We start from the raw sequence: 26,182 nt of genomic DNA on the forward strand, positions 1-26,182 counted from the left end.
ACTGTTGTCAATCCACACCTGATCAATCCAACAGCTTTCCTATGCATAACTTGCCACTCTCTCTCTGACTTGCCTTCTGGTTTCACGCTGTCTCCTTCGATGGGCTCATGCAGATCTTTGCAGTATAAATAATCCTCCATCCTTGGGTTCCAAATTGAATAGTTTGACTGCATTAATTTCAACATGGTGCCTGTGCCATTGTCCTCCATCTAATCACACAACATTAATGTAGCCGATCTGGCTCTGATATCAATTTGTTAAGAAAAATATGAGCAACCAATAATAACCAGCACCAATAATAAAGATAAATCAAACTGCACAAAAGAACACCAGAAATTTTATGTGAAAAATTCAGAAATGAAAAAAATCATGGACCAAGTCCGAAAGAAAAACTTCCACTATAATCAGTGAGATACATAGTTCTTCTGGAAACTCCAGAGATCACATAGACCACAAATCATCAAATCCACAATAAACAATAATTTCAAAAATCTCACAATCGAAAATCAAATAAAAATCTAGATTAGAAAGTACCCAATAACAATCAAACCATTAGATGTGGAGAACTATATGCAGGGAACACGTCTCCAAATTTTTAGATCAATCAGAGTTGAATCATCGTTCCGATTGAAGTCAAAAGATCACAGCCAAAGGACTTTTTTTTTCTCGGGCGGCGGTGATCGGGTTGCGTGCACGTGTATCAGAGATCGAGAGAGAGAATGAGAGAGCAAAAGAGAGGGCACTTTCTCAAACCCTGATGTGGCCCATTAAATATTGGGCTCCACATGGGCAGAACCCAATAATATAGAAGGGAGCAGGTGAATATTACCTCCTAAATTTGGTAACGATAGTAGAGAATCAATGTCCATGTTCAATAGGAATGTAGGTAGTGGATTATGGGTATTGATTGCATGATATTAACTTAAATACTCATATTTTAAGAAAAGCATCTGAGACTTTAGGGGGTTATTTTTTTTTCTATAATGATCCGTTGGTTATAGGACCTCATTTTTTATCATCACTAAGACTCCAATCCTGAGGTTGATAAGCATCCAAGAGGTCGGATAAAAGCCGATATCATAAAATCGTTTTATCTCGATTTTCTGGTCTTCTCTTTTCGAAATTCAAAGGAGTTTTACTAAGTCATCGATGAGTACTTAGTCATGCTCTGATGAGAAGAAGATTAGGTTGGATGGTAGATTATTTCATAATAACCTTTTTTTGCTATAATTTAGTATTGTATTAATATTTATTGGATTAATTTGGGTGCACGCACTCTTTCTTTTAATAGCTTAGCGAATAAGATAGCCTGCAGTTATAGTTTAAAAATAGTGGCAATGGTGGTAGCTATATAGGGGAGTGGCAAAAGTTTTCTTAAGAAATATGTTCGGAAATTTCTCATGGGATTGGTTGAAGAGAGGAGAGAGAGAATGCTAGGTTTTGCCTTATCATTTAAAAAGAATATTGAAAGGTCTTATTTTTAGTCATCATTAAATTTATATTGGCTCATGTTTTACAATTTTTAGTCATATTAATATAAAATCAATTTTTAATCATTATTTGTCCAGACTTATATTCCACATCTGACACGCAGCACTGGACGTCTCGGAGACAAAGGAAAGGATAATAATTTGCGGATCCAATAGTCGGACTGGTTTTTATTAAGAGCGCCCCAAAGAAAGTTCAAACATAATTTCCAACGCGAAACACCGTCCCCTGGAGTTAGCACCAACAGCCGTTTCCGGGAGTTTTCAGGAGTCCCAAATATTTTTCCAAAGCAAGAGAATGTTTCAACTTTCACGCTCTTTTGCGTGATCCCGACTCACGATCGTCCTTGCCTCTATCACGTGCATGGACACGTGCAACCACCTATATAATCCTTTGGCCGATCCATTTACCGTTCCGATTGTCTCCTTCGGTCTTTCTTCCCTTCGTTTGCCCTAGCTTTCGCTCTCCCCTCCTTTTCTCGTGCTGCCATTGTCCCTTCCAAAACCACCCCGGTCCAGCGCTGAGCTTCCTTCTCCCCCAGGATCTCGTCGCTTATGCACTACTGCCCTCTCCGAGGTAATCTCTTCTTCTTCCCATGAGTGAAAGTGATTTTTTTATCTCCTCTGCGATCTTTGGAGCTTTGTTGGCTGTTGGAAAGAAGGAAGAGAAATTGGAGAAAAGAGTACTTAACTGTGTGTATGTTTGTGTTTCTTCGTCGTTTTTGACTCGGAAATGAGTCGAGATATTTCTATGATGAGGGGAAAACACTTTTTTCCCCTTATACCAACAATTTAAAAAAGCATTTTTATACGAAAGATAGTAATTTCTTTTAATGGGTGGATGAATTGTCTTCTTTTTCTTCTTACTACGCTTTGGAATCCACATTGAGAACCTGTTATTCTGTCATCCACCCTTTGTTGTTTCCCAGCGATTGGATTAAACTGGACGAATAAGTGACCAGCTATCTTCTTTGAGTTAGGGAAACTTGGTTTTTTGCTATGATTAGTAAGCTGGATTTCAAATTCTTCATCATTAAACTGAATCTGAACATATAATGCTTCTCGAAATCAAAGTCTTCGAGAATTATATTTATGATTAATATGAAAAAGTCTATTCATTTATCTGATAATTCTATGTCCTCAAATAGATTGGAGATGGTAAGATCAAGTGCACCCACTATATTATCATATTTATTAGGCTTTAAAATCTCAATTGGCTATCATGTGGTTTCTATTGATTATATGCATCCGTTAGTATATCTGTATCTATGTACAGCAGATATGGTAATAACTGATGTCTAGCTTGTATGCGCATCTGTTAGAATTCATATGGATATGGCTAAATTTTTATTTGTATCTTATCTGTTCAGAACATATATGGTTGCCAATTTCATTGCTCATTTAATATTCATGTCTTTATATGTATCTGCTGAACAAATTGGATGGTGGGTATAGCCTAGCTGCTATTGCAGACTAGCTACTATTTGCACATCTAGTATTGCAATATGTGATCCGAAGTTCATAACTTAGTAAAGACACAATGTTCGTATTCTTTGCAGTTTTCTCTTGATTTTTCTTACATTTTTAGATTTATCAGGATAATCTGTGAAGCTCTTACATCTTAAGAATGTCGCATATATTCCACTTTAAGAACTCAGAATACATGGGTGTACTTCTTGTTTTTCACTGCAATACTTATATATTTATATTATTTTTTCATCATTTCTGCAATTTTAATATATATACTGTCAGTTTCTGACTATTTGAGTGAAATATGCTATTTATTAGATGAATTGTGCTTTGTGTAGGAATTAATTTATGGATTTGTTATATTCGAATCAATGGAGAATGATAAGGCATTCTATTTATTTTTATGTTACTGACAGACCTAGTACTTGAGTTTTTTGTCATCAGGAGGTGCTTGAGAGATGTTAATTGAAGCTATCCGATCTTTCATTCAATTGCTTTCTTTCTGTTCGGCAAAGAAACCGCTGAGTTGTAACATTTGAAACATTATGAGCAGTGCTCCAAAGAAGTTACATGAGGAGGGAGGCCATTCTACTCCTTTAAAACGGCCACTGGAAGACACTAGTATATATTCGAGTCCTGGAAAGCTAGTTCAACCAGTTGGTAATGACTTTTACCTACCCATTGAACGTGGGCAGGATGGACGATTTTCAAAAGTCCCACGCATTGAACCTCGTGATATTGATAAGAGATCACATCTGCTGCATCGGATGCCTTCAGCTTCTAATGGCTCCTTAGACCATCCAGTTACATCTGAGAACAAGTTAGAATTCGAAAATTCAAAGGATGCCAGAGAAGGTAAGATTGAAAACTGGGAAACAAAGGCTGAGGTTAGGGACTTGTACACTGATACTAGGATGGATCTTCAAGATAGCAAGGCTGAGAATGCTTCAACAATAGAGAGTAGGGGGGATGAAAAGGAACTTAAATCTGATAGGGGGTCGCACATTGAGTATAAGGGTGATATCAAATTTAATAAAGACAATTATACTTCAACAAGTTCTCACCTAAATTGGAAAGATAACAAAGAGAACCAAAAGGATAAAAGATATTTTGAGTCCCCTAATGATGGTTTGGACTCATGGCATGTTGCAAGGTCAGAATTACAATGCACAGATGAAGCTGCAAAAGATGTTACAGCACGTGAAGAGCGACATGCCATGGAAACGCATGAGGCTGTTGAAGAAGACAAGACTGATCTGAAAGGTGAAGAAAAATTCAGAGATAAGGATAGGAAAAGGAAGGATGACAAGCATAGAGATTATGGAGAAAGGGATAAGGATAGAAATGATCGTCGAAACAGTTTGCAACATGGTGGTGCTAGTATTGAATGCATAGAAGTGCTGAGAGAAGAGAGAGATATGGAGAGCTGGGAGAGGGAGAGAAAGGGCACTCAAAAAGACATGGAACGGAATGACCGGGAGAAGGATATTATGGAGAGAAATGAAAATGCAAATGCAAAGGAGGATTTGCACTGTGAGAAGGAGTTTGTGGATGGATCTATCAAAGTTTCTGAGCCAGAAAATACAACAATTGAATCTAAGAGGCTTAAAGTTGACAGTTGGAAATCTTATGATAGGGATTTTAAAGAAAGGCAAAGAGAAAGGGATGCAGATGCAGTTGACAGCCATGAACAGCATGACAGGTGTTATGACAAGGAATCAGATGATGGATGTGCAGAAGGAGAGGGAGCTACAGAGAAGGATAAGGATGTTTTTGGTGGTGTTCAGCAACGTAGGAAGATGTTGCGGTCAATGGGGACTCCTCAAGCACCTCACCTAGAACCTCGGTTTCGGTCTAGAGCACGGGACGAGAGGTATGCTGTCAATTGAATATATGCATACATGTGGTTTTCTTATTATACTATATGATGACATGGCATGTTTGCGAGAGATTGAAGGGTAACTGAAATTTTATTGTTCAGTTTCTGTGAGGTGTAGAAGTTGGTGATAAGCACCAAAGTTTAGTTAGATCATATGCATTTGGTCCACCTCCCTGTGAGGAAGATGCAGAATATGGAACTGGACCTGCTCTTAGTTAGTTCTCTTGGCTCTTATGCTAAGTGCCGCAATAGGAGTGCTTCACTTGGTGCTACTTGGTTGTATTTGAGACCAAGCCTTGGTATAATGGTAAGGTCTAGGGTTGCTCCATTGTGATATGAGTGTCATAGGTTTTTAAACATGAAAACAGCCTTTCTGCATGTAAGGATAAGGCTGCATACATCCAACCCTCTCTAGACCTAGCAGGAGCCTTGTGCACTAAAATGCCTTTTTTGCTGCTTGATTGTACTTAATATTTTTCAAAAATTGCTGCCTTCATGCCTGCCTTATTGCTTCCGTTGTGTTTGAGCATTAAATTCAAGATATAGTCTGTGAGTTAGTGTTATTGCTGTTATGTTGGCACCATCCATTGTTTATTATATATATATATATATATATATATATATATATATATATATATATATATATATATATATATATATATATATATATATATATATGCATGCATGCATGCATGTATAGGATTCTAATTTTTTGAGATTTCTCCTTATATCTATTGAATTTACTATGCTTGTGCAGCTTTGACCTTCGTGCACCTGCCTAGGCACCTGCACAGCTCCTAGGTGCCTGGCAGCCCATTGGCCACCAGTCAGCTGCCTACAATTTTTTAGCTCTCACCTCAAACTCTTCGGTTGTGCATGTGTCTACATTATTTTTGGGGGAAAGAATCCTGATCTGTATATCTGTGAGAAATTTTCATAGACGTGCAGTTCCTAATATAGTCTTTGGACAACCTTGCTTGTAGATTCATTTGCTACCCTTAATTTGGTTTCTATTTAAAATAGTAGTCGTAGAAAGTATGTTTAAGGAAAACAAAAAAGCACAGACTGCAGAGAAAAGTCTCCCTCCTTAAGGTGATAAGCAGAGCAACAGAATAACTGCAGATGAAAATGTATTGTATATAAAAAGAGGTATCCAATAGTAATGTTGGCACAAAGAAGGTTGAGTGAGTAGGAAGAAGAACTATCGTAGAAAGAAATATGTTAACTATGGTCTGGCTTACTGGGTTATTGAAAAAGAGGCTAGTTTAAAGTATGGCTCTTAAAGAAATAGTTCAAACAAAAGTCAGAGCCATTTGTCCAATTCTTCTTTTCAATATGAACAGCTATGATCTGAACTTGATAGCCAATCTGTGAGTAAAAGGGAAGAAAAAGTGAGTTTTATGATTGATGGATGTGTGGGGGGAAAAAGAGTGGTCTTGGTGGGAAAAACAGAGAAGAAAAAGTCTAACAAAGGAAAACCATGTGGGTGGGGCTAGAAAGATGGCTACTTGTGGGTTATTTAAAGGTGGGAGCAATTAATTAGTTTTATATCTCTACGTAAAGCTGATGAAAATTTCCCAAGATCATTTTTCCTCTTACTGGATAAACAATACTTTCAAAGAATGTGGAAGGCATGTGGTTCATAAAAAGGATGGATATAAATCTTTGGAGTGAGTTGATGGGGGCCTTGTCAATAGCAAAAGCTTTTTAAAAACATGGGTTAGGTTCTTGGAGAATTTTTGAAGCATTCTGGTTGTCATGACTCATGCGAGGCTCCTTAATTTTGCCCATGGTCCTTCAGTTGCATTCTGAAATCTCCATTTTTGCTATGTCCTTTATAGTTTATATTATTAATTTATTCTTTTCTTGTTTCACATTTAACCTTCAGTTTTACTAATAATCCTCCTACCATCTTTATTGGGTTGAATTTACACTTTTTTGAGGTGTATTTTTAGTAGCTTCATCAACTTCATATGCTTCATCTCATTACACTTATGCTCATTGCCTTTTCTCTTACTTTTTGCTTTTTGCAGATCTCAAGGTCAGCCAATCTATTCCCTCTCTTCTTTTAACAGGTTTTGCTGATTCAAATGCTTGATTGCAAGTTGGAACAAAGAGGAACATCTTGCTAGTGCAAAGCCAAGTTTTCCTCGGATATGCTTTTGATAGCAATACTATACTTGCATAATTATTTTCAATTATTTCTTTTTGCTTGCTTTTTAATAACAGCTTGATTGATTTATGGGCTATAATTTTTAATTTGTGCTGATGAAAGTATTTGGATCCAGCAATTCACTTCCTACTAACAACAATCTATCATGAGGTTGTTGGCCTACGAATGGTTTGTTGCGTTGTTGTCATAGCTTGTTGCCTGGTACCTAGGTTACTACTGGAGTGATACATAGGTTCCCGAATGCATAGTCAAGCCTCTCTAGGACCATCATGTATACTGGCTTAAACACAAACACGTAAAATGCTATATATAAATGTCTATGTATGATTGCATATGTATGTCTAAACAAGGTTTGCCTAATTGGTATCGAGGCTCATACCAGCCAGTGATTGGTTCGGTATGATACCACCAAAGTGCACCGAAGGCGAAAGATTGGGAGAAGAGGAGAGACCTTAGCCCTAACCCTAGAAGGAGGAGAATTGGGGTAGAGAGAGAGAGAGAAGACAATGGGGAGAAAAAGGAAGAGCGAGAGGGGGAAGAGGGAGGGAGGGAGAGGGGCATACCAAGGAAGAGGTGCCAGCATCAGCGCTGGTGAAGGGTGACAACATTCACCGCGGCGGGGGGTTTGGGGTGTGGGAAAGAGAAGCTTCAGTAGGCTGCTTGTCCACTCGCTTGCTTTATATATTAAAAAAATGATTGAATTGAAGGGCCAAACCATGCTGGTTCCCAACCTGTCGGTTTGATATGCCTCAAATTGCTTGGACCTTGTAGAAATAGGTAAAATATGTGAATGCATGTGGCATATAAGAACATCCACACTTATGCATGCATATATAGGAATATGTCTCTAAGCATGTATAAATATATAAACATACATATATGTATCATATATGAATATTAATGTGATTTTATCTAACAAATTACAGGTATATGCTAACAAGGAGTGACATACTTCAGTTTCGACCTCAAAAAAAATCTACAGTATCAAAAAAAAAAAGTTGTCTTAAGTTTAGATGTTTAGCACATAATGAAAACAATGACTTCTTTTATATTTATCTGAATTTAGTATTACTATTAGCAAACTTTAGTATATCCTGAAAGCATTCTAATTTTTTTGTTCATGGTGTGTACTATTATAAAGCATGCTGAAATGCTAACTTATTTTAGTTGAAACTTGAATCAATGAATTATTGGGCATGTTTGGACTAAGTCTGTGCCTTGGTGATTTCCTAGGAAACTTCCTGGGTGACATGCAGTCTATTGCCTGGAGTCACCTAGGCTGTTTGACAAGATTCAAATCATGCCTTTAGGTAACACTTTTACTGGATGATGTGTTAACCTGACATAAGTTTTTTAGACTGGAGTTTATAATAAGTGCTTACTCATGTTCCTTAAAATTCGGCTCTCCATCATCTGTTTGGATGTTGGCAGAATTATGACCTCAAAGAGCAATTTATGATAAAAGATCATTGATGAACTCTGTTGTGTCTGAGCGTATTGTAAAGCTTTAGTGTTAGTTCCATGCTTTTTAGTTATTAGGATAAAAATAACATTTTAAGAGACTATGTTTCAACTCCCTAGCATCTCAGAGTACTTTCCTTTTGGGAGGAACTAATAGATCATCCAATTGGTCAACACACTAGTCATCTTGGGTCAGCAACAATGCATAACACGTCATGTTTTAAAAAACACAGATGTATTGCTGGGAACTTAAAAGTCACGCCAGCAGGTTTTCTGATGGCCGTTTATTCTGCATATCACAATATCTAGCTTCCCACCAAAACAAACACATCAGAATATGTTGTTACCATCTTAAGGGATACGTCTTCAGCCCTCTCATTCTGAAAGAAAATGTTGTTTGTATACTTTCAGTTTCTATTCTTTTATGTCTAAGTTTTATGTCTGTCAGTTTTATGTCTATACTGAATTTGTTATGCAGACTATGTCTAAATGTTTCTATGATTCTATCAGTCCTCAAGCATTTTTTGTTTAGAAGCCTATTTAGTATTTTGAGCTCTAGCTTTATTGTTGAATTCTTCACCACTTTTCAGTCATTGTGTATGAGAATTGAGGTGCTTATTTAGGAGGAACACCTATGGCTCCTTGATAGCCAAATATGCACCTATATAATCATTTAATAATTGATTATTGAGCTGGATAGTTATCCTCTCTGCCTGTCATGCATAAGATGCGAAGTCAGTTTGATACTGTGTAGGCTATTTTTAATTGATCAAGGCTGTCAAGGCAGCTAGGTGGCCCCTAATTGGTTGGGGCCCTAACTTCCTAGGCCCCTAATTGCCGAGCGATTTCAGTAGTCCATCTTTAAAAGGGCAAAAAGTACGTAAAGGGTCTAGAAATAACTCGGACAAGCCCATTCTTTTTTCAAATAATACATATAAACAACCAGACAGCATAATAGCATAACAATGGTTAAAATTACTCAATACCATAACATGATTCCATAATATTAATTGGCCAAGTCAAATATAAGAGAGATGTGATAAGAAAAGTAAGTTTAAAATGACAAATTTAACAACTATCAAAAATAAAGCTTCTAAATCATATTTGAAATCCCATATTTGCTTACTGGAAAAAAGATTACAATGAAGAAAGTAGATAGTAGATACAAATAGGTAAAATAGAGATAAACATTAGAGGGGGGAAGAAGAAGAGAAATAACATGAGAAGAGAAGAAGAAAAAAGAAAAGAGTTAGCAATGATTTTTTTCTCTTGAAAGAATTAGGCCTTTGGAGAGTTACACGACTTCAGGCATCTGTTGGAGGGCAGCCCATGGTTGAATGGCTGGGCTCCACCAGGGCCTCCAGTGGGCGGTGCATAAGTAGATGAGTATATGACAGATGATGGAGGGTGATCACTTGCCGCAGCATTGAGAAATGAGGGAGGCATTGGGTCAGAAGGAATGGGCGAAGGAATGAGCAAAGTGAAAATATGTCTTCGTTCTATTATTTTCACTTCTCCATTATGTAGAGTTTATTTCAGCAACAATAGTGAAAATAAAGTATGGAAGTACCAAAAAAGAGAGCATATATCTGTTAATATTAGAGCGCCTTGTATGCCATTACTTAGGCAGTCTAGGCTCTCTAAGCATCTAGGTGCTTAGACATTGCTTTTCTGTCACGACTGTCTATAATGTCATTGTTATTTGTCTGTGCCATTTATTATAGATGGATTGCTGTTGGATATAGATAAATGAAATCTAGTTGAGTATCAAGAAAAGCCAATTGCTTATATTATGATTTCAGTTCCTGTCGAATGCTTCTGGCTTGTGGATTCAGTGTTAGATATTCGATCTGAATCTATCAAGTTGGACCTGTAGGATCCATTCAGATGAATACCATTAAACCTAAACTTTGACCTTTTGTTTGGATCCATGTTAGATGCAACTGGACCCTGGTCAATTAATTTTGTTTTGATTAGCTTAGAACTGGGGAATGGTTAGTATTTTTCTCCCATGTTCCTCTGTCATGGAGTTGCTATAGCAAGTTTTGACATATATTGCTGAAAACAAAGCATTTTCGTTTCTTGATGTGTTACTTTTGTTATATCTCTGTCATATTACCTTTTGTTTGTTCACTTGAATTTATTATGTTTATTGATCGGAAAAAATGCAATAAAAGAATCAGGGAATTTTGATGTGTTTACATATGTTGAAGAATAAGTGCAAGGTGTTTTGGGGCTTCTTCGTCATGTTTCAGTGGCTGTTTTTAAGAATAAGAACTACATGGATTACTTGTTTATGCTTTGACAACATTCTATTATTTCTTTTGTTGTTTGTAATTGGTTGCCCATATATTTCAGGCAAACCTGAAGTATCTGCAGTTGTTTATAAAGCTGGTGAATGCATGCAAGAACTTCGAAAATCTTGGAAAGAATTTCAAGCATCTCAACATACTAAACGTGATGAAAGCTTGCAAAATGGTCCGACCCTGGAAATTCGAATACCTGCAGAATATGTTACTTCCACTAACCATCAAGTGAGTACTAGTTTATTAGGTGAAGATTATTTTTGTTGTCATTTTGATCTACATGCTCTCAGTTTCTATCAAATACTTGACGAGAATTATTTTAGCTTGTAAATTATGTAGAGCACCTGAAAATGATTATGGCAACCTCTTGTAATTGGTCGAATAATGATGATGCAAATACTGCCAAGATCATTCCTTAAAGTTGTTCCATGGTACAACAGTAAAGAAAATATTAATAAGTTTATTCACTCATAATGCATCTTTTGTAGGACTTATGGCCCTGCAAAATGAAATAATATTATCTGTAACAATTGCCAACCTAATGCCAACTGATGTACTGAAGTACTTGGTTTATGCCGGGAGGTGTATTATTAATGCAACCATAAATGAATAAACAAACATTCCATGTGTGTGTGTGTGTGTGTAGACCTACAAGTATTTCTTGATATTTACTGCGTTTATGTACACTTTATAATGAGAAACATGAAAATCTAATTCATTTGATCTTAATCATGAATTGATGATGCTAATGTTATTGAAGTGACATTGCTTAATCAAAAAATACATCCCAAAAGACAAGTACTTGGTGTACAGGTCATACTTCATAGCCTTTGCTTTTATGCATGTGCTTATAGATCTTAAAATATCAGATGTTATTAGCTTCTAACACAGCTCCGGTGATTATTTCGAGAGATATGTTTCAAGAGATATGGTAGGGGGGTTACTAACAGCCGTCATCTGCAGGTCAAAGGTGCCCAGCTGTGGGGAACAGATACGTATACAAATGATTCAGATCTAGTTGCCGGTATCTATTTCCTTATGCATGCTATTTGTGACCTCATTTTCATCCTCAATGTGTTGTTCTTAAATGTGTCTTATTTGCTAGTTCTCATGCACACCGGTTATTGCTGCCCAACATCATCTCCCCCCCCACCTACCATTCAAGAGTTATGGGCAACAGTTCGAATTCTGCCACCACAAGATGGTAAGTTCGTAATTTCAACATTTCTGTTTATTATTTTTTTTATGTTATAGATATTGGGAGATATACATGCTTTCAACTGCATCAACACATCACTGTGGCTTTATGTGCAGTACACACCTCTTTTGAATTAATTTGGGATAGTATGTTTATTACTCGAATTGGGTGAGCTTAGTTGTCTAGCTAAAACTTTATGTTATATCGGCATAATGAAAACATTTTTTTCTGACATTAATACCTGGCTTTTTTGTGAAACTTTATTATATTGCTATTTGTCCATCTCTGTGTTATCAGTGAGTGAATTGCACTCTCTCATTATCATGTGATATCTTCATATGAGCAGTTGATTTTTAAATCAGTAGCTGATACCTATATAACTAGAATCAAGTACTTGTACTAGTTTTGATGTTATGATCCTTACATAAGCTGCAAGCATGATGTGCTAGGTAGATCATGTTTAGGAACTTTTGTGTCTTTGAATCGTGAATGTAATTAAGAGATCTATTGCTATGGGATGTCCAATCACATGGATCCTGTTTTTCTTATTATTTTAAGGTTTGCTGCAAGTTTGATGGATGGTTTTTGTTATTAATATCATGGCTCAGTTTGCACATACATATTGTCATTAATCAATGATCCAGTCATAGCCCAAGTAACCAGGCCTGCTGTTGTTTTGTGGTCTTGTCCTTTGTGACCACGTTTCTGGAACTAATGAGTTTATGGCAATTTTTTGGTAGTATAAGCAGATTTCATGCTACCATATTGAACACTATGCCTTGAAGCAACCTAGAAAATTCATATTGCATATTTGTGATAACTAAATGGTGTTTATGCAACAGCCTGCTACTGCTTCCCACTTTTTCTTACAATTATGGTCAAGGCATGCAAATTCGACCCAAACTGAATGGTTCGGTGCGTACCATACCAAACTAGTGCGAAACCGGCTTAGTAACGCAATTTGGTTCAGTATAGCTTTTTTTCCTTGGTTTTGGCTAGTTCTGATCGGTTCAGGCTGGCTTATCCTTTAAGTGGGTCTGGGAGAGGATAAAAGGGTCTCCTGACCTGTAGGATTTTTATGATGGTTTTTTCTTTTATCTTTATTTTGAGTAGACACGGGCATCGGGCCGGGCCGCCCATTATATGGCCAGGCCCGACATAAATTGGGCCATGCCTGGCACGGCCCACTTGCTACAGTAACACTCGCACGGCCCACTTGCTATAGTAACGGATTATGCTAGGCATAGCACATATAAGGAGGCCGGGCTGGGCTGGGGGTTTTACGGCCTGCAGCCCAGGCCTGGGTTGGCCCGACCCGCGGGTCCGGCCTGCATGCCTGCTTGGCCCCCTTAAGATGGGCAGTGCCAAGGCATGGCCTGTTTATATCACTAACCCAAGTTATCTCAAAAACTAGCCGTTTTATGGCTGTTGGGTTGGGGGGGTTTAAAATTGTAAAAATTTAAAAAATGGTCCTTGGGAATTTTAAAAAAAAAAATAACCATTACGGGCTGTGCCTAACGGGCTCATCAGGCCCGCGGGCCTAACAAGCCAACGGGCCGTGCCTGGCACGGCTCGCTACCCCTGGGCCTAGGGTCATGTCAGGCCAGAGGGTTTGTCAAAATGGGCCGTGCCAAGCACGGTCCATTTACTACATGGGCTGTGCCAGGCATGGCCCGTTAAACTTTCGGTCTGGTGGGCCTGGCACAGCACGGCCCAGTGCCCATCTCTAATTTTGAGGGCAGCAATGGTGTAGGAGGGAGCTGCATGAATGGACGATAGTGAAGGTAGTGAGTATCCCGACTTTAAGTCACAGCTAGTGATGCCGACAATGAAGTAGATGAGGTGATGCAAGAGCACCGGTGCATGTCATTGCTTTTGGTGTTGTTCCATCTAGTAGTAATCAGTGCTCTTTGTCGGATTTTCATTGAAGGCGTCTTTGAAACCCCACCATTGCTGATTTCTCTCCAAGTCTTGGCTTGAGTGACCAATTGATGGAGCCCCTCCACTCCATCCCTCGACGATCCTGACCCACCCCAATCCCCCCCCCTCTCCGAAAAAAGAAAAAGGAACCCATTCGCCTCCTCCAGTTCTCAGTCAAGAGAATGGGAACAATAAGAAAGGGTTTAGGGGTATTTTGGTGCTCAACTGGCATGGTAGAGCAAACTGTGTCTCGGTACGGTTTTGACCTGGTTCTTGACCAGTGCAAACATCGATACTAGCTTTGAGAACCTTGTTCCCCATGTAAAAGTATGGGATATACTTCCCTGTATTTTTCTGAAAGCATCTAAATATCTCAACTTATGGAATTTAAGCAATTTTTTTGGGTTTTTGGTCAGTGATCATGTTGCCTTTGCTCAATTTTGTCCGTGGTAAAATCCTGTTACAATCTAATTAGAACTGACATTTCAACTTATAATTATGATAAGTGAAATGAATTGATCTAGTTAGTTCGAACCATAGCAAGATCTCTCCATTGTCAAATTCCAGTCTGTTCAAGAATCCCTGAATTTTACATTCTAAGTTGCCCAAAATTTGGTGTAAATTTTGATATATTACATTATTTTTTAGTTTTTTAATCCGGGGCAGTTTTCCCTTAATACTATCAGTTGTGAAAACCCATTGCAATCTGATGAGGACTGTGACCTTGCAGTTATGAGAAGTGGAACAAATTGATCTTTTAGCTTGGACTTGACCAAAGTTGCTATACTGTCAAATGTTAAACTGTACAAGGATCCTTGAGTTCTATTTCTCCCTCACCTTGATTGTCTTGCGTGCATTTTATTTTAGTCACATGAATCTTGCTAGGGCAATGCATCCCTCTTCTGAGTCATTGCATTGATCGAATGGTACGTATCACAGATCAGTAAAAGTTTGCAATGGTACCGCCTGCCCTTCCTCTCAATGGATAGTCTTGACTGATAGATGATGATATAGGCATCACAGCTTGGAGTCTATAAATGATAGAAGGATTAGCTCCAATAGGTGTCTTATTGCATAGATATTTAGCTTGAACTTAGTTTGTTTATTCATCAGGCATTAGGGACTGAAACAGTTTTCAACCTGAACTCCCGTCTTGATATATGCTACTTGATATCAGCCTTTGACTGTTTGTCTCAACAAAGTGGTTGGCAGCTTTCCATGACAACTTGAACATTAAATGAAAAGGGGCAGCCTAGCAGGCATAGCTCCTACCACTGCAGGGTCTAAGAAGAGTTAGACATAGCAGCCTTAGCCCCGCGTATGGTTTCGGACCTGTGGCGCCTCGGTTAGAATGGAGCAACCTTACTGTAATGCCAAGGCTCATCCTCTTGAACCTTAAAGGAAATGTACAAAATTTCTCTGGCTTGTGTTTGCTTCTTAAAGGCATCATTCTAAACTTGGTCAGAAGTAATGATATTAACGTGTATATGTCATGCATAGGTGAAGGCTATTATTTTATGTCATGCATTGCACATGCCCCTAGTATATAAGACCTGCTGATCCTTGGTGTGGGACCCACATAAGAACAGGGGATGTGCGTGATCAAAATTTGTGTAAATCAAGATTATAAATCCCGATAGAGATGTCTCGGTATCTCCATGGAATGGGATGCTCCGTTGTTCCATCCTGTCCGAATCATGCATCTTTGTAGATATCCTCCATCTCTCTTTTCATCTTTTTTTTTTCTTCTTCTACCTTCCTCTCTTTTTGTCAACCCTTTCTTTCTTTTTTTTCTTTTTATTCTTCTTTCTCTTTCCTTTCTTCATTCTTTCCTTCTTTTTTCATTTGTCTTCTTCTTCTTTCCTTTCACTTTTGCCTTTTTCCATCTACTATTCTTTCTTTCCTCTTTCTTCTTTTTTCCCTATATGGATGGGTTTGGAGTCTTGATCCTGTTTTCTCAGAGAAACGGGATGGGACGGCTAGGACACCCCCCGTCCTGCTGGGATGTAAAACCTTAGTGTGAACATAATGTTATTTATGATGATTATTAGTTACTACTATATTAGTCTACCTCTGTCCGCCTTTTGAAGTTTATCCTGACACTCTCAACTGCTTTTCTTTTGATCATAGAACACCATGAAAGGGCAGGAGCTATTCATGTGCTACCTAACTATTGATAGCATGAGGCTCAAGGAAACTACTCTGTCATAGGTTGTTACAGCATTATGCATGCTGCAGATGGAACTAAGTTTGAAAGATCCTGCTCTTCAGAAATGCCCTGCAAACTACATTTGCCACTTGAAGCTTGCGTGTTTATGAATCAGCATTCCTTAATATCCACTTGTGTGCTTTATATTCACTTATGATTTTTAAGCCTCGTTTTCTTTACATTTTAAAAGTGATAGTGTTCCTGAAAATGATTTTTAAAAGGACGTGACTATTTTATTTTGATTCTTCACTGAAGATAATATTTATACTTGTAGAACCACTCCAGGGGAACAATTGTTTCTCTGTTGCTTGCTGCAGGCATATTTTTTCTTAAATTAAATTATATTATTTGTATGTTAATCTGTGGGATTATTTTCTTAACATTTCTTTAGGCTACACTTCAACATTAAGAAATAATGTCCGCTCACGTGCCTGGGGGGCTGGAATCGGCTGTAGTTTCCGTGTTGAAAGATGCTGTGTTGTGAAGGTAATAAACATCTGCTATTATTTCTTACTTTGACTGTACTTGGCATATTTGATACTTGAAATGCCCATTTTGCTTTTGTAAATTGTTCAGATGACCTATTGTCTAATTTTCTCATTAAGTGGATGGATTAGTTTCTAAAATTTTGCAGCTAATGATTTTTATTCTTTCAATCTGTACTATGCATTGCAGATGCTGGAAGTGTTAGAGCAAATTCATCTTCTATAATATATCTTGTTTTCTTTGGCTTATTTTTATTTTATGTGACAGAAAGGTGGTGGGACAATTGATCTGGAGCCTCATCTTACTCATACATCAGCAGTGGAACCAACTCTTGCTCCTATATCTGTTGAACGCACCATGACAACAAGAGCTGCAGCTTCGGTAATATCATGTGATGCCTTTTGTTTTCTTTCCTTTTTTTATATGTTCCTTTGTACCATTAGACATTTTTAGCCATGTTATGGCTTTCACTGTTATCATGTGGTTGTTTCTAATATAAAGTTGTCACTTCCTGAGACTCAAATCTTGTTGAATCCCAAGTTCCGGCCATTATTGTGGATGCAAAAGTAACCTTAAGAGTAGGCCATCTTTTATGATTGAATTGTTCAAAATATATGGTCCATAGTTCCCTAGTAAAAAGGGTGTTATACAATCATAAGTCATAGGTATAGTCTATTTACATATCTTAGAACATTACCTACTGATAAAAGACGATAACTTTTAACTATCACCAAACTGAACAGGCTACCCTGGTCACGAGTTCACTTCCTTCAGAATATCCACCCCAACAATTAGTACTCACTTTGAAAAGGTTTCATAATGATTGAATAAACTATGTAGCTGTGAGTAATCTTCAGTGTGGTGACAAGTATTTAGATTCACACTAAAAACAAATGAATTGAAATACAGTATAAATTCCACTGTGTGAAAAATAATATTCAAAAGCTCAAGCAAAAGTTCAATGGAACCATTTTGCAATAACATGCTAAAGTCAGGATATTGGGATTTCTAATATGAAATGAGACACTGCAAAATGGCCATGTTTATTTTCTAAAAAAAGCCTAGTTAATCCACAAAGGTTCACATTTTGTTGTAAAGGTTCACAGTTTTTCAAGGCCACATATATCTCCATTGCTAATGCGGGTGAAGTCTGCATACATCATGATTAATAACAAGGATAAGGCAAAAAATATCCTTGAAGGGTATATATGGCATCATCAGTAACTCATATAAGTTCCTAAATATGCCAGTTGTTCAGAGGTCCATGAACATCTTTATGGACCCTTAATTGGGACCACAATCACCTAACTAAAGGCCTACTTAGGGGTGCAATTGAGCCGAGTAGAATAGCTAGAAGCTCAAGCTCAACTCGACTCAAATACTCGAGCTCGAAACTCGGCTTGAGATTGATCGAGTCTTAATATTCCAAGCTTGAGCTCGGCTTAATAAAAAGAATAGGCAAAACTTGAGATCGACTCGATTCAACTCAAATATTAACCGAGTCATATTCTAGCTCGGGTTCGAGCTCAAAATTGAGCTTTAGACTACTAATAATACATATTAATATATATTATAAATAAAAATAATATTATTAAAAATATATATAAATTCGAATTGGCTCACGAGTTTTTGAGTTGAGTATCCTGCCATTTGAGTTTGACTCAAAAAATTATTCGAGCTACTCGAACTCAATAATAACCGAGTCGAGTTGAGCTTGGACTTGAGTTGAGCTCGAGTAGCTTGGGAAAAGCTCGACTCGTTTGCACCCCTAGGCCTAGTTATATCAATCATCAATAATTCAGAGGCCCAAATATACCACATGGCCTAGAGGTCTGCATATATTCTCATTGTTGATTTGAGTCCCAAATATACCACTTGATTAGATGTTTGTGTATATCCTCATAGCTAGTCCAAGCATTCTTATGCATAGTAGATGTGTCCTGCAATTCAGAGCACTCAAGTTCAAAAATATCAACATGAAAACTTGCAATCAGATTTTCCAGGTACAGAGTTAAATTTAAACTAACATCGGTCTGGAGTTCCAAATAACAGTAAGCGAAAAACTCTTAGCTAGCTATACTTTCAAATTATGCAACAACTTCATCTACTTGAAGCTAATTAGAGTCCAAAATGTGATAAGAAATCCTGAATTTCAGAAACCAACAAAGCTTTTAGATATTCAAAATGATACAAGATGAATCAATTTAAAGGTTGAAAAAAGCACTAGATATCTTAATTTCAAAATGTGTGGAAGAATTGCTTACAGTACAGTACAAATGAAGCCTCCAAAATCCTTGTTCAAGTCTTCCCCTTCCCCCTCGTCTTCTCTCTCCCTCTCCCTCTCCCTCCCCTGAAAGCCTACTACCTCTATTTTTATTTCTGTATAGTTGGCTTAGCTTCCATGACCCTTCTTTATAAGCATGGTAAGTCAGTTCACTTGGTGGCTAGACCCAGAATCAAACCTTATTGAATGAATATTGTTTAAGTAAATGTTTTTACTTATTCAAATATTATGTATAAAAGGGGAACTAACTTATATTTTTATTCATAAAAAATAAGAAAAATCTAGTTTCCGTTAGAATAAATGGTTAACTTTCCTGCACAAAAACAAAAATCCTGATTTAAGGATTTTGTCAAAATACCAAAATTTAAATGTTAAAGGTATTATATTGAATCGTGAGGTCCTCAGATTTTGTTACATCCAAATGTTACTAATTCTGAAAGTCTGGTAACAAAGGTCCTATATCTTAGTTTCGAAAATATTTTCATTTTGTTATTGCACTGGTAAGGACACACCACACTTCGATTGAAGAAGATTCATGCTTAGATTTCAATTAAATGTATATTTTTCAAAGTTCATGCTGTGTCCTTATAAAAGGATCGATGCTTTTAAGTAGCTCTTCTTTGATACATGTTATAATGTATTATTACTGTACAGATGCCACTAATTAGAACTAGGCAACTCCTTGATAAGATACAGGCATCTTAGTCTGGATACAGACCATGTAAAATTTTTTATTTTGTGGTTCATCATTGTCATCTTGTACATAGTCATTGGTGTGCATGGAATCTTTTGCCTATGTCTACATTTTTGGTTTTCTATTTACTTGTAAACTATTGTAACTCTCATTTTTTGATGTTACTGCTGGGGGAAAAAGAAGACACATATGAGATTTTTATGGGCGAAATATTGAAAAGGCATTGCATGGCTTTGCTGCAGAATGCATTGCGTCAACAAAGGTTTGTCCGTGAAGTCACAATTCAGTACAATCTCTGCAATGAGCCATGGTAATACTTAATCTCACGTAAAAACTTTTCTTGGAATTCATTCTGCTTGGAGCCTGTTTAATGCATTTTATATGATGAAATGACTTTTTGTTGCTTTTCTATTCAACTTAATTGCTTCAGGCTGAAATACAGTATTAGTGTAGTTGCTGATAAGGGGCTAAAGAAGCCTCTCTATACCTCAGCACGACTGAAGAAGGGCGAAGTTCTATATCTGGAAACACATTTTAGTAGGTATAATTTTATGTAGAATTTTATTTCTCTTGAGAAGTTGTCTGATTATTTTGATTGGATTTATTTTACTATTTGAAAAATATTCATAATTTACATGCAATGATCTATTCTGCACACTGTTAAGGTGAACTGCCAGTTAGGTGAATCACTTCTGTATTGTACGTTAGTTTTTATTCTGTACCTAAAAATTTTGATCAGTACCATATGTATAGCTAGATGGTGCTGATTAAAAAGGTCTCTTTAATTTTTGGTTGGTTTACAGCGTCTTGGATGCTTGCTAAGCCTCTGCATCCCATCTATTCTTCAAAATATTATATCTTAGAGAAACATTCAACACTTTCTTATATGGCATCTCCATTGTTAGTTTGTTACTGTATAAGAGTAGAGAAAATTAATGTAGGCTAGTTTTGATAGTACTAGAAATCATCCAGTACAGGATGATTGTCTGAGTATCATAAAGTCATTAGCGAGGTTCTCAACACCGACTCAAACTGCCTGGTTCGAATTGAGTGGAACTCTCCAGTTTCACCTCTTTCAAACCAGTACCTATTGGTTCCAAGCTAAAAATTGAAGAGAGAGAAGGGGCATTTTCAACCACCTTCTCCTCTCATTTTGAATTTCAGAAGGCTTGGAAGTATTGGGAGTCAGGTAAAAAAGGGGAAGGAGGGATTTCATTAGCTGGTGGCTTGGATGAAAGAAGGCAAAAAAAAGGTAGGTCTCTTTTGCTCTATTCTCTTGTTTCATTTATACAGGGGCTACCATGCCTTATGTATAACAATTCTGGTGGTTTAAGATTTGTCTTAGAAGTCCTTATGTTTGTTGAGGGTGTTCCTTGAGTGATCAGAGGTGAGGATGCCTGATGCAACTTACTGATATTACATTCTCTTAGGGCTGTTTGGGTTCGATGATTAACCATAACTACATATTGATGCAGTAGATAATGTATCCCATGGTTTATTGTTCAGGGTTCAAGTTCGTGCTTAAGAGGTTCCTAAAAGAAGGATTGAAAAGATTCAAAACAAGGATTGGGAGTGATGAGCTGAAACTGAGGAAAGGTAGAAGGGTAGAGGCAGCCCAATTGGGTGGGCATTCCATCCTTTATGTTGTTGGATAAGAGGGACTTGAGGCTTTTGAGAACTGGTTTTCTCATTATTCCTGTTCACATATTCGCTGGTCAAGAACTGTGCTATTTACCAATGTATTTCAATAACGTAGTTATTGAATGTTTAGGATACTGGTCATTTATTACGTTCTGGTGCGTCCATCTATTTGTGTGTCTGGATTTGAGAAGTCAATTGATGTATTTATAAATTTGGGACTGCATTCAACAGTATCAGAATTTTTACTACTTTGAACCGGGTCCTTAGTTTTCTTTTTCTTTTTTTTTTTTTCCCTCCCTCTCTTACAGGTACGAGTTATGCTTCAATGGGGAGAAAGCAGTTTGTAATGGAACAATGTCAACTTCATCTCAAGCACCACAGTCAGAGCACAAGAAGCCTCGAATCCATAGTTATCATGTCCAAAATGGTGACAGGAATTCAACAGACCGCGAGAACGTCATTGATGTATTTCGGTGGTCTCGCTGTAAGAGGATTTATCCTGAGAAAACCATGCGTTCCATTGGAATCCCATTACCCATGGAACATGTGGAGGTAGGTGGCTGATTTCCCTCTACTGAGAAAAGTACCCTAATAACTACTTTTTGTTGGGTATGGTTTACTGGGTGTATTATGACTAATTTTTTTCTGAGGCACAACTAAGTTTTGGAGGTAAGTTTTGATCACATTTTGGGAACACTGGAAGCATGTTTTGGGGATATGTTAATTTTGTGTTCTCTTAAGCAGCTATTGTATTTTAGTTAATCATTTTATCAACACAGGGAGTCAAGTTCACTTTGAATTGAAATTGGTATTCAATGTTAAAGTTCTTTCATTGGTCAAATGGTTTTCATCCACATCAAATCCTTGTCCAAGTTTTGTTTCACTCCAGTGGCGTCTCGTTCCTGCTACTCCTAATCCGGTAGCTTGTTGAAATGTCTGGATGGTTTTGGTATGGAACTCTATTAGAAATATTTCAAAATTATGGTGCCAGTCATTTCCTGTTACACCTATACACTTTCTGTTAACAATTGTTGGCTTTTTTCTTTTTTTTTCTGGTGAAGTACGGGTAATAGGCTATTAGGTCTGATTGTGGCATCCTCAGTTGTTCATCCATGTAATAACCTGTCAGGCTGGTGCTTTTGAAATGTTATGGACAAGAGTAAATTTTGTGAAGATAGTAAAAAAAAATATTTCTTGGTTAAGATGGCATCTTATTATTTGTGTGTTAGGAGCATACTGTTCTACAGTTTGGCAGACATGTACTTATTACTGTTTTGGTGCAGGTATTGGAGGAGAATGTGGATTGGGAAGACGTTCGGTGGTCACAGACTGGCGTTTGGGTGGCAGGGAAGGAATATGCTGTTGCTCGAGTCCATTTTCTCTCCCCGAACTAGTGATCAATATGTATGTCTAGTCTTCTTAAATTTAATTACAGTTTCATTCAAAATATGTGTATCCTTGTGTATAATGGTGATAGATAAACCTTCTTTAAGGCGTGACTTTGTTTAATCAGGTGACTTTAGGTTGCTTTATCATCTAATTCTATATGAGTAAATGATACTTATGATAGTTTTTTCTTAATTTGAATGACGATGTTCACTGCTTTTTCAAGTGTTGCACTCCATGTTTATGTTTGCTACAAAACTATCAGCTGGAATCGGAATAGATTGTTAAACATAATAGTACATAAGAGTAATAGCTTGCTTTAATCTTCAAATTTGATTGGCCTGAGATAATCTTTGCCCCTGCGGGATTGATCGGTCATCCTGTCGTTGGTCATGAGAATACTAGGCATTGTTTTTCAAATTTTGCAAGTGATGCTGCTCTGTTTCATTTGTGATGAATCACTTGCTGAAAAATACCTTATATGGACATAATTATATCCTATTTTTTCTTGCCCTTTGCATTATTGTTGGTTGCGGTCTGGAAAGGAGGGGAAAAATTCGAAAGTTATTCTCAAGGACTTCTTCATGTGAACTTTGAATCGTGCATCTTTAAAGTAATCCCGTTTAGTCTCAATTTTGTATTGATCTTTTGAATAGAAGGGGACTATTCACCAAGAAATACAGGGAACCTGTTCTTGGATCTCGTTTCTTAGGTTTGTTATTTTTCAGACAGTTTTCCGGGAAAAACGTGTGCTTCCGGAAGCTCTATTCGGTGACATTCGACACGGAGGCTCAGTGACAGGGCCGGTCCTGATATTTTTTAGATCTAGGGCTAAATGAAAAAATGGGACCTTCTCTATTAAAAATTAACATACTTTAAATATTAATTATCATTAAAAAATTAATCTACGTGCAATAATTTTCTATAGATATATTCGTTAAGCAGTGTATAAAATCCATCATTAACCTATTTAATTATTTTTCTTGTTATAATATTGTAGAAAGTCATCTTTGCACCCTATTGGAACATCAATACAAGGTCTAGGTCTGGGGCGGTCGTCCAGTTTGATCTGCCCCAGGGCTGGCTCTGCTCAGTGAATTATGATCAGTAAAATCAATACCTGACATGAGCTCAAAAGGGAAACTGAAAGACACTCGGACCGTTCATCTAACGTTAGATCTTCATTTTTTTTTTTTGGATGCATGCGGGCGGTCGCATAACTGTAGTGTGAGAATAGCTCAAAAAATTAGAATATAAAAATTTTCATTAGTTGGTAGGATACTGTCACTCTGCCATTAAGTTTAGTTTTCAAAGTGTTTTGTAATGAATGTTGCGGTCCAATTTGTTGTTCATTTTTTAATAGATATGCTGCAGCTGATGGATCCATTCAATGACGGTGGTAGAGTCATCTTCGACAAAAATTCTTTCCATCCACAGTTCTCGTTTAACAAAGATGATGTCCATCTAGGTGGTATAAAGCTCAATTTTTGAAACTGAAGGTTTGAAGAGATGAGAACTATCAGCTGCCAACAGCTTGGCATTCGAGTTTTGGATGACAAACTCTGCATCATTTTTTTTTATCTCCAACACTATTATCAAAATTCACCTTGACAAACCCCGAAGAAGAGATTTTCAGGAGATAAAAATGACCCTCCGGATCGTTGCAGGAGCAGCAAGGGAGTTCCAGTGAACGGGGGCATCAAAGGACGGGCTAGCAGCATCAAAATGACTATACTTCGTCGTCAAGCAGATCACTCTCTCCAACATCCGATGTGCAGGAACCACCTCACCATCGAAGATTAGATTGTTTCTAAAAAGTCAAATCTGGTAAGTGATGTACATTAACCTACCCCCAAGTGGAGGTCATCTTATCAGCTGCACTCCGACGGATCGTACTCAAAAAAGACACCAACCAATCGCCCCTAGTCGTCTCCCAAGGCTGGTCACTAGCCCTCCAAATCAGCTTGGCTCTCGGACAATGCAGGATGGCGTGCTCTGTTGACTCATCCTCCGGCCCGCAGATCGGACAAGAAATTGGCAACTCCATGCCTCTATCTCTAAGAAGCATGTACATTGGAAACCGGTCTTATGTAAGCTTCTAGAGAAAGAGTCTCACTCTGGGTTGGGTGGTTACTCTCCAAATCCAAGCAGTCTGATCCTCCTAATCATTGCCGGTCTGCATAACTCAGAAAGATGCCTCAAGAAAATCTTAGGGCAGCAAGATCGACCCCACACCCTCAGATCCTGACTACGGTAAATCAAAACAGGAGTGGTGAGAATCCGATCAGCAAGTGGACCACTAAATAATCTAGTGATCTCCTATACTTTTTAACCTCCTACCATCGATTTGAGTAGATCGCAGACACGCAGATGATCATCTACCTTACTGCTAATATAGATCGGCCATCAAAAAGAAAGAAGGCTAGAGATCCAAGTATCCTGATTCATGGTCATCAAAGTTTCATCTCCAATCAGCAATCTGACCTGAGCCAAAACAACAAGCCCGTGAGAACAAATCTCCTTCTAGAAAAAAAAGCAACCGCAGGGGGCCTCGATCTGGGACTTGTGTTTCCACACCCCATACTGGGCCTTCATCATTCTGCTCCAAAAACAATCTGGCTAGATAAAGAATCTGACGGTATGTCTGAAAATCATGGCCTCTCTCCTGACTATCAGAGACTGAATCTCCAGACCATCATTCCTCACAGGCTGGCAAACCACCTCCTAGGACAGTAGGTGCATCCCACGCCTGTCGTTCTCCGACCCCATAGAAAATATTGAAACTGCTGCTCCAGTCCTCTGAGACAGGAAATTGAGACAATCGTGTTGGCCAAGAGGTATACTGGGATAGAATTGAGCATCGATCTCACAAGAGTCGTCTTGTCTATCATAGAGAGGGTGTTGGCTTGTCAATCCTCGAGTTGATCCTAAACTCACTGCTTCAACGGTCTACAATCGGTCCTCCGAAAACACCGACCGATGATAGGAACGTCTAGTTAGATCAAGGTTCTGGTCAATTTCGAGATTCCCAGCTACTCTCGAATCGTCTGCTTCACTTGAATCTTCATCTTGGAGCTGAAGATGACCACAGATTTTTGCAAGTTTGTAAGCTAGCTTGACATCCAACATCAAGCCTCAATAATGGATGCAAAACACCTCGCATTCTGCATCGAGGGCCGCCTAATAAGGAGGCAATGATTTGCGAAGAGAATGTGCGAGAGCAGCTGCACCCCAGGGGTAGGCCAGCAGGGCTCCAACATCGATTCCCAGACCGCCGTCATCAACGTCCGACATAAAGTATCAGCACACAAAACAAATAGATAAAAGGAGAGTGGGCAATCTTGACGAAGTCCGATTGTTGAGTGAAAGAACTCCATCAGGGCACCGTTAATCAGGATAGCAAAGGTAAGAGTCTCCATGCAATCCATGGTCCAGTCAATCCATCTCTCTTAGAATCCAAACTTTTGAAAGGTCCGTCTGAGAAACTGCCAGCTCATCTAGTCATACACTCGCTCTATGTCTAGCTTGATCGCTATGAAGCTCCGACGGATGGGAACATACGGCAGATCATGCATAAACTCCTGAACA

At 38.0% G+C, this 26,182-nt stretch overlaps 1 protein-coding gene across 1 annotated transcript; it reads left to right on the forward strand.

Moving 5' to 3' along the window:
- The first annotated feature begins 1,891 nt into the window (after window positions 1-1,891).
- Window positions 1,892-22,819, forward strand: LOC105047123 (uncharacterized). Its single transcript, XM_010925938.3, has 12 exons — window positions 1,892-2,064; window positions 3,402-4,830; window positions 6,870-6,877; window positions 10,829-11,004; window positions 11,740-11,800; window positions 11,882-11,980; window positions 16,495-16,589; window positions 16,857-16,970; window positions 19,810-19,877; window positions 19,998-20,108; window positions 21,517-21,760; window positions 22,492-22,819. Exons 2-12 carry the CDS (start codon window positions 3,503-3,505, stop codon window positions 22,600-22,602), a joined length of 2,415 nt encoding a protein of 804 aa, XP_010924240.1. The 5' UTR covers window positions 1,892-2,064; window positions 3,402-3,502; the 3' UTR covers window positions 22,603-22,819.
- The last annotated feature ends 3,363 nt before the right edge of the window (window positions 22,820-26,182 follow it).

Source organism: Elaeis guineensis, chromosome 2, assembly GCF_000442705.2.
Source record: "Elaeis guineensis isolate ETL-2024a chromosome 2, EG11, whole genome shotgun sequence".
Classification (NCBI taxonomy): domain Eukaryota; kingdom Viridiplantae; phylum Streptophyta; class Magnoliopsida; order Arecales; family Arecaceae; genus Elaeis; species Elaeis guineensis.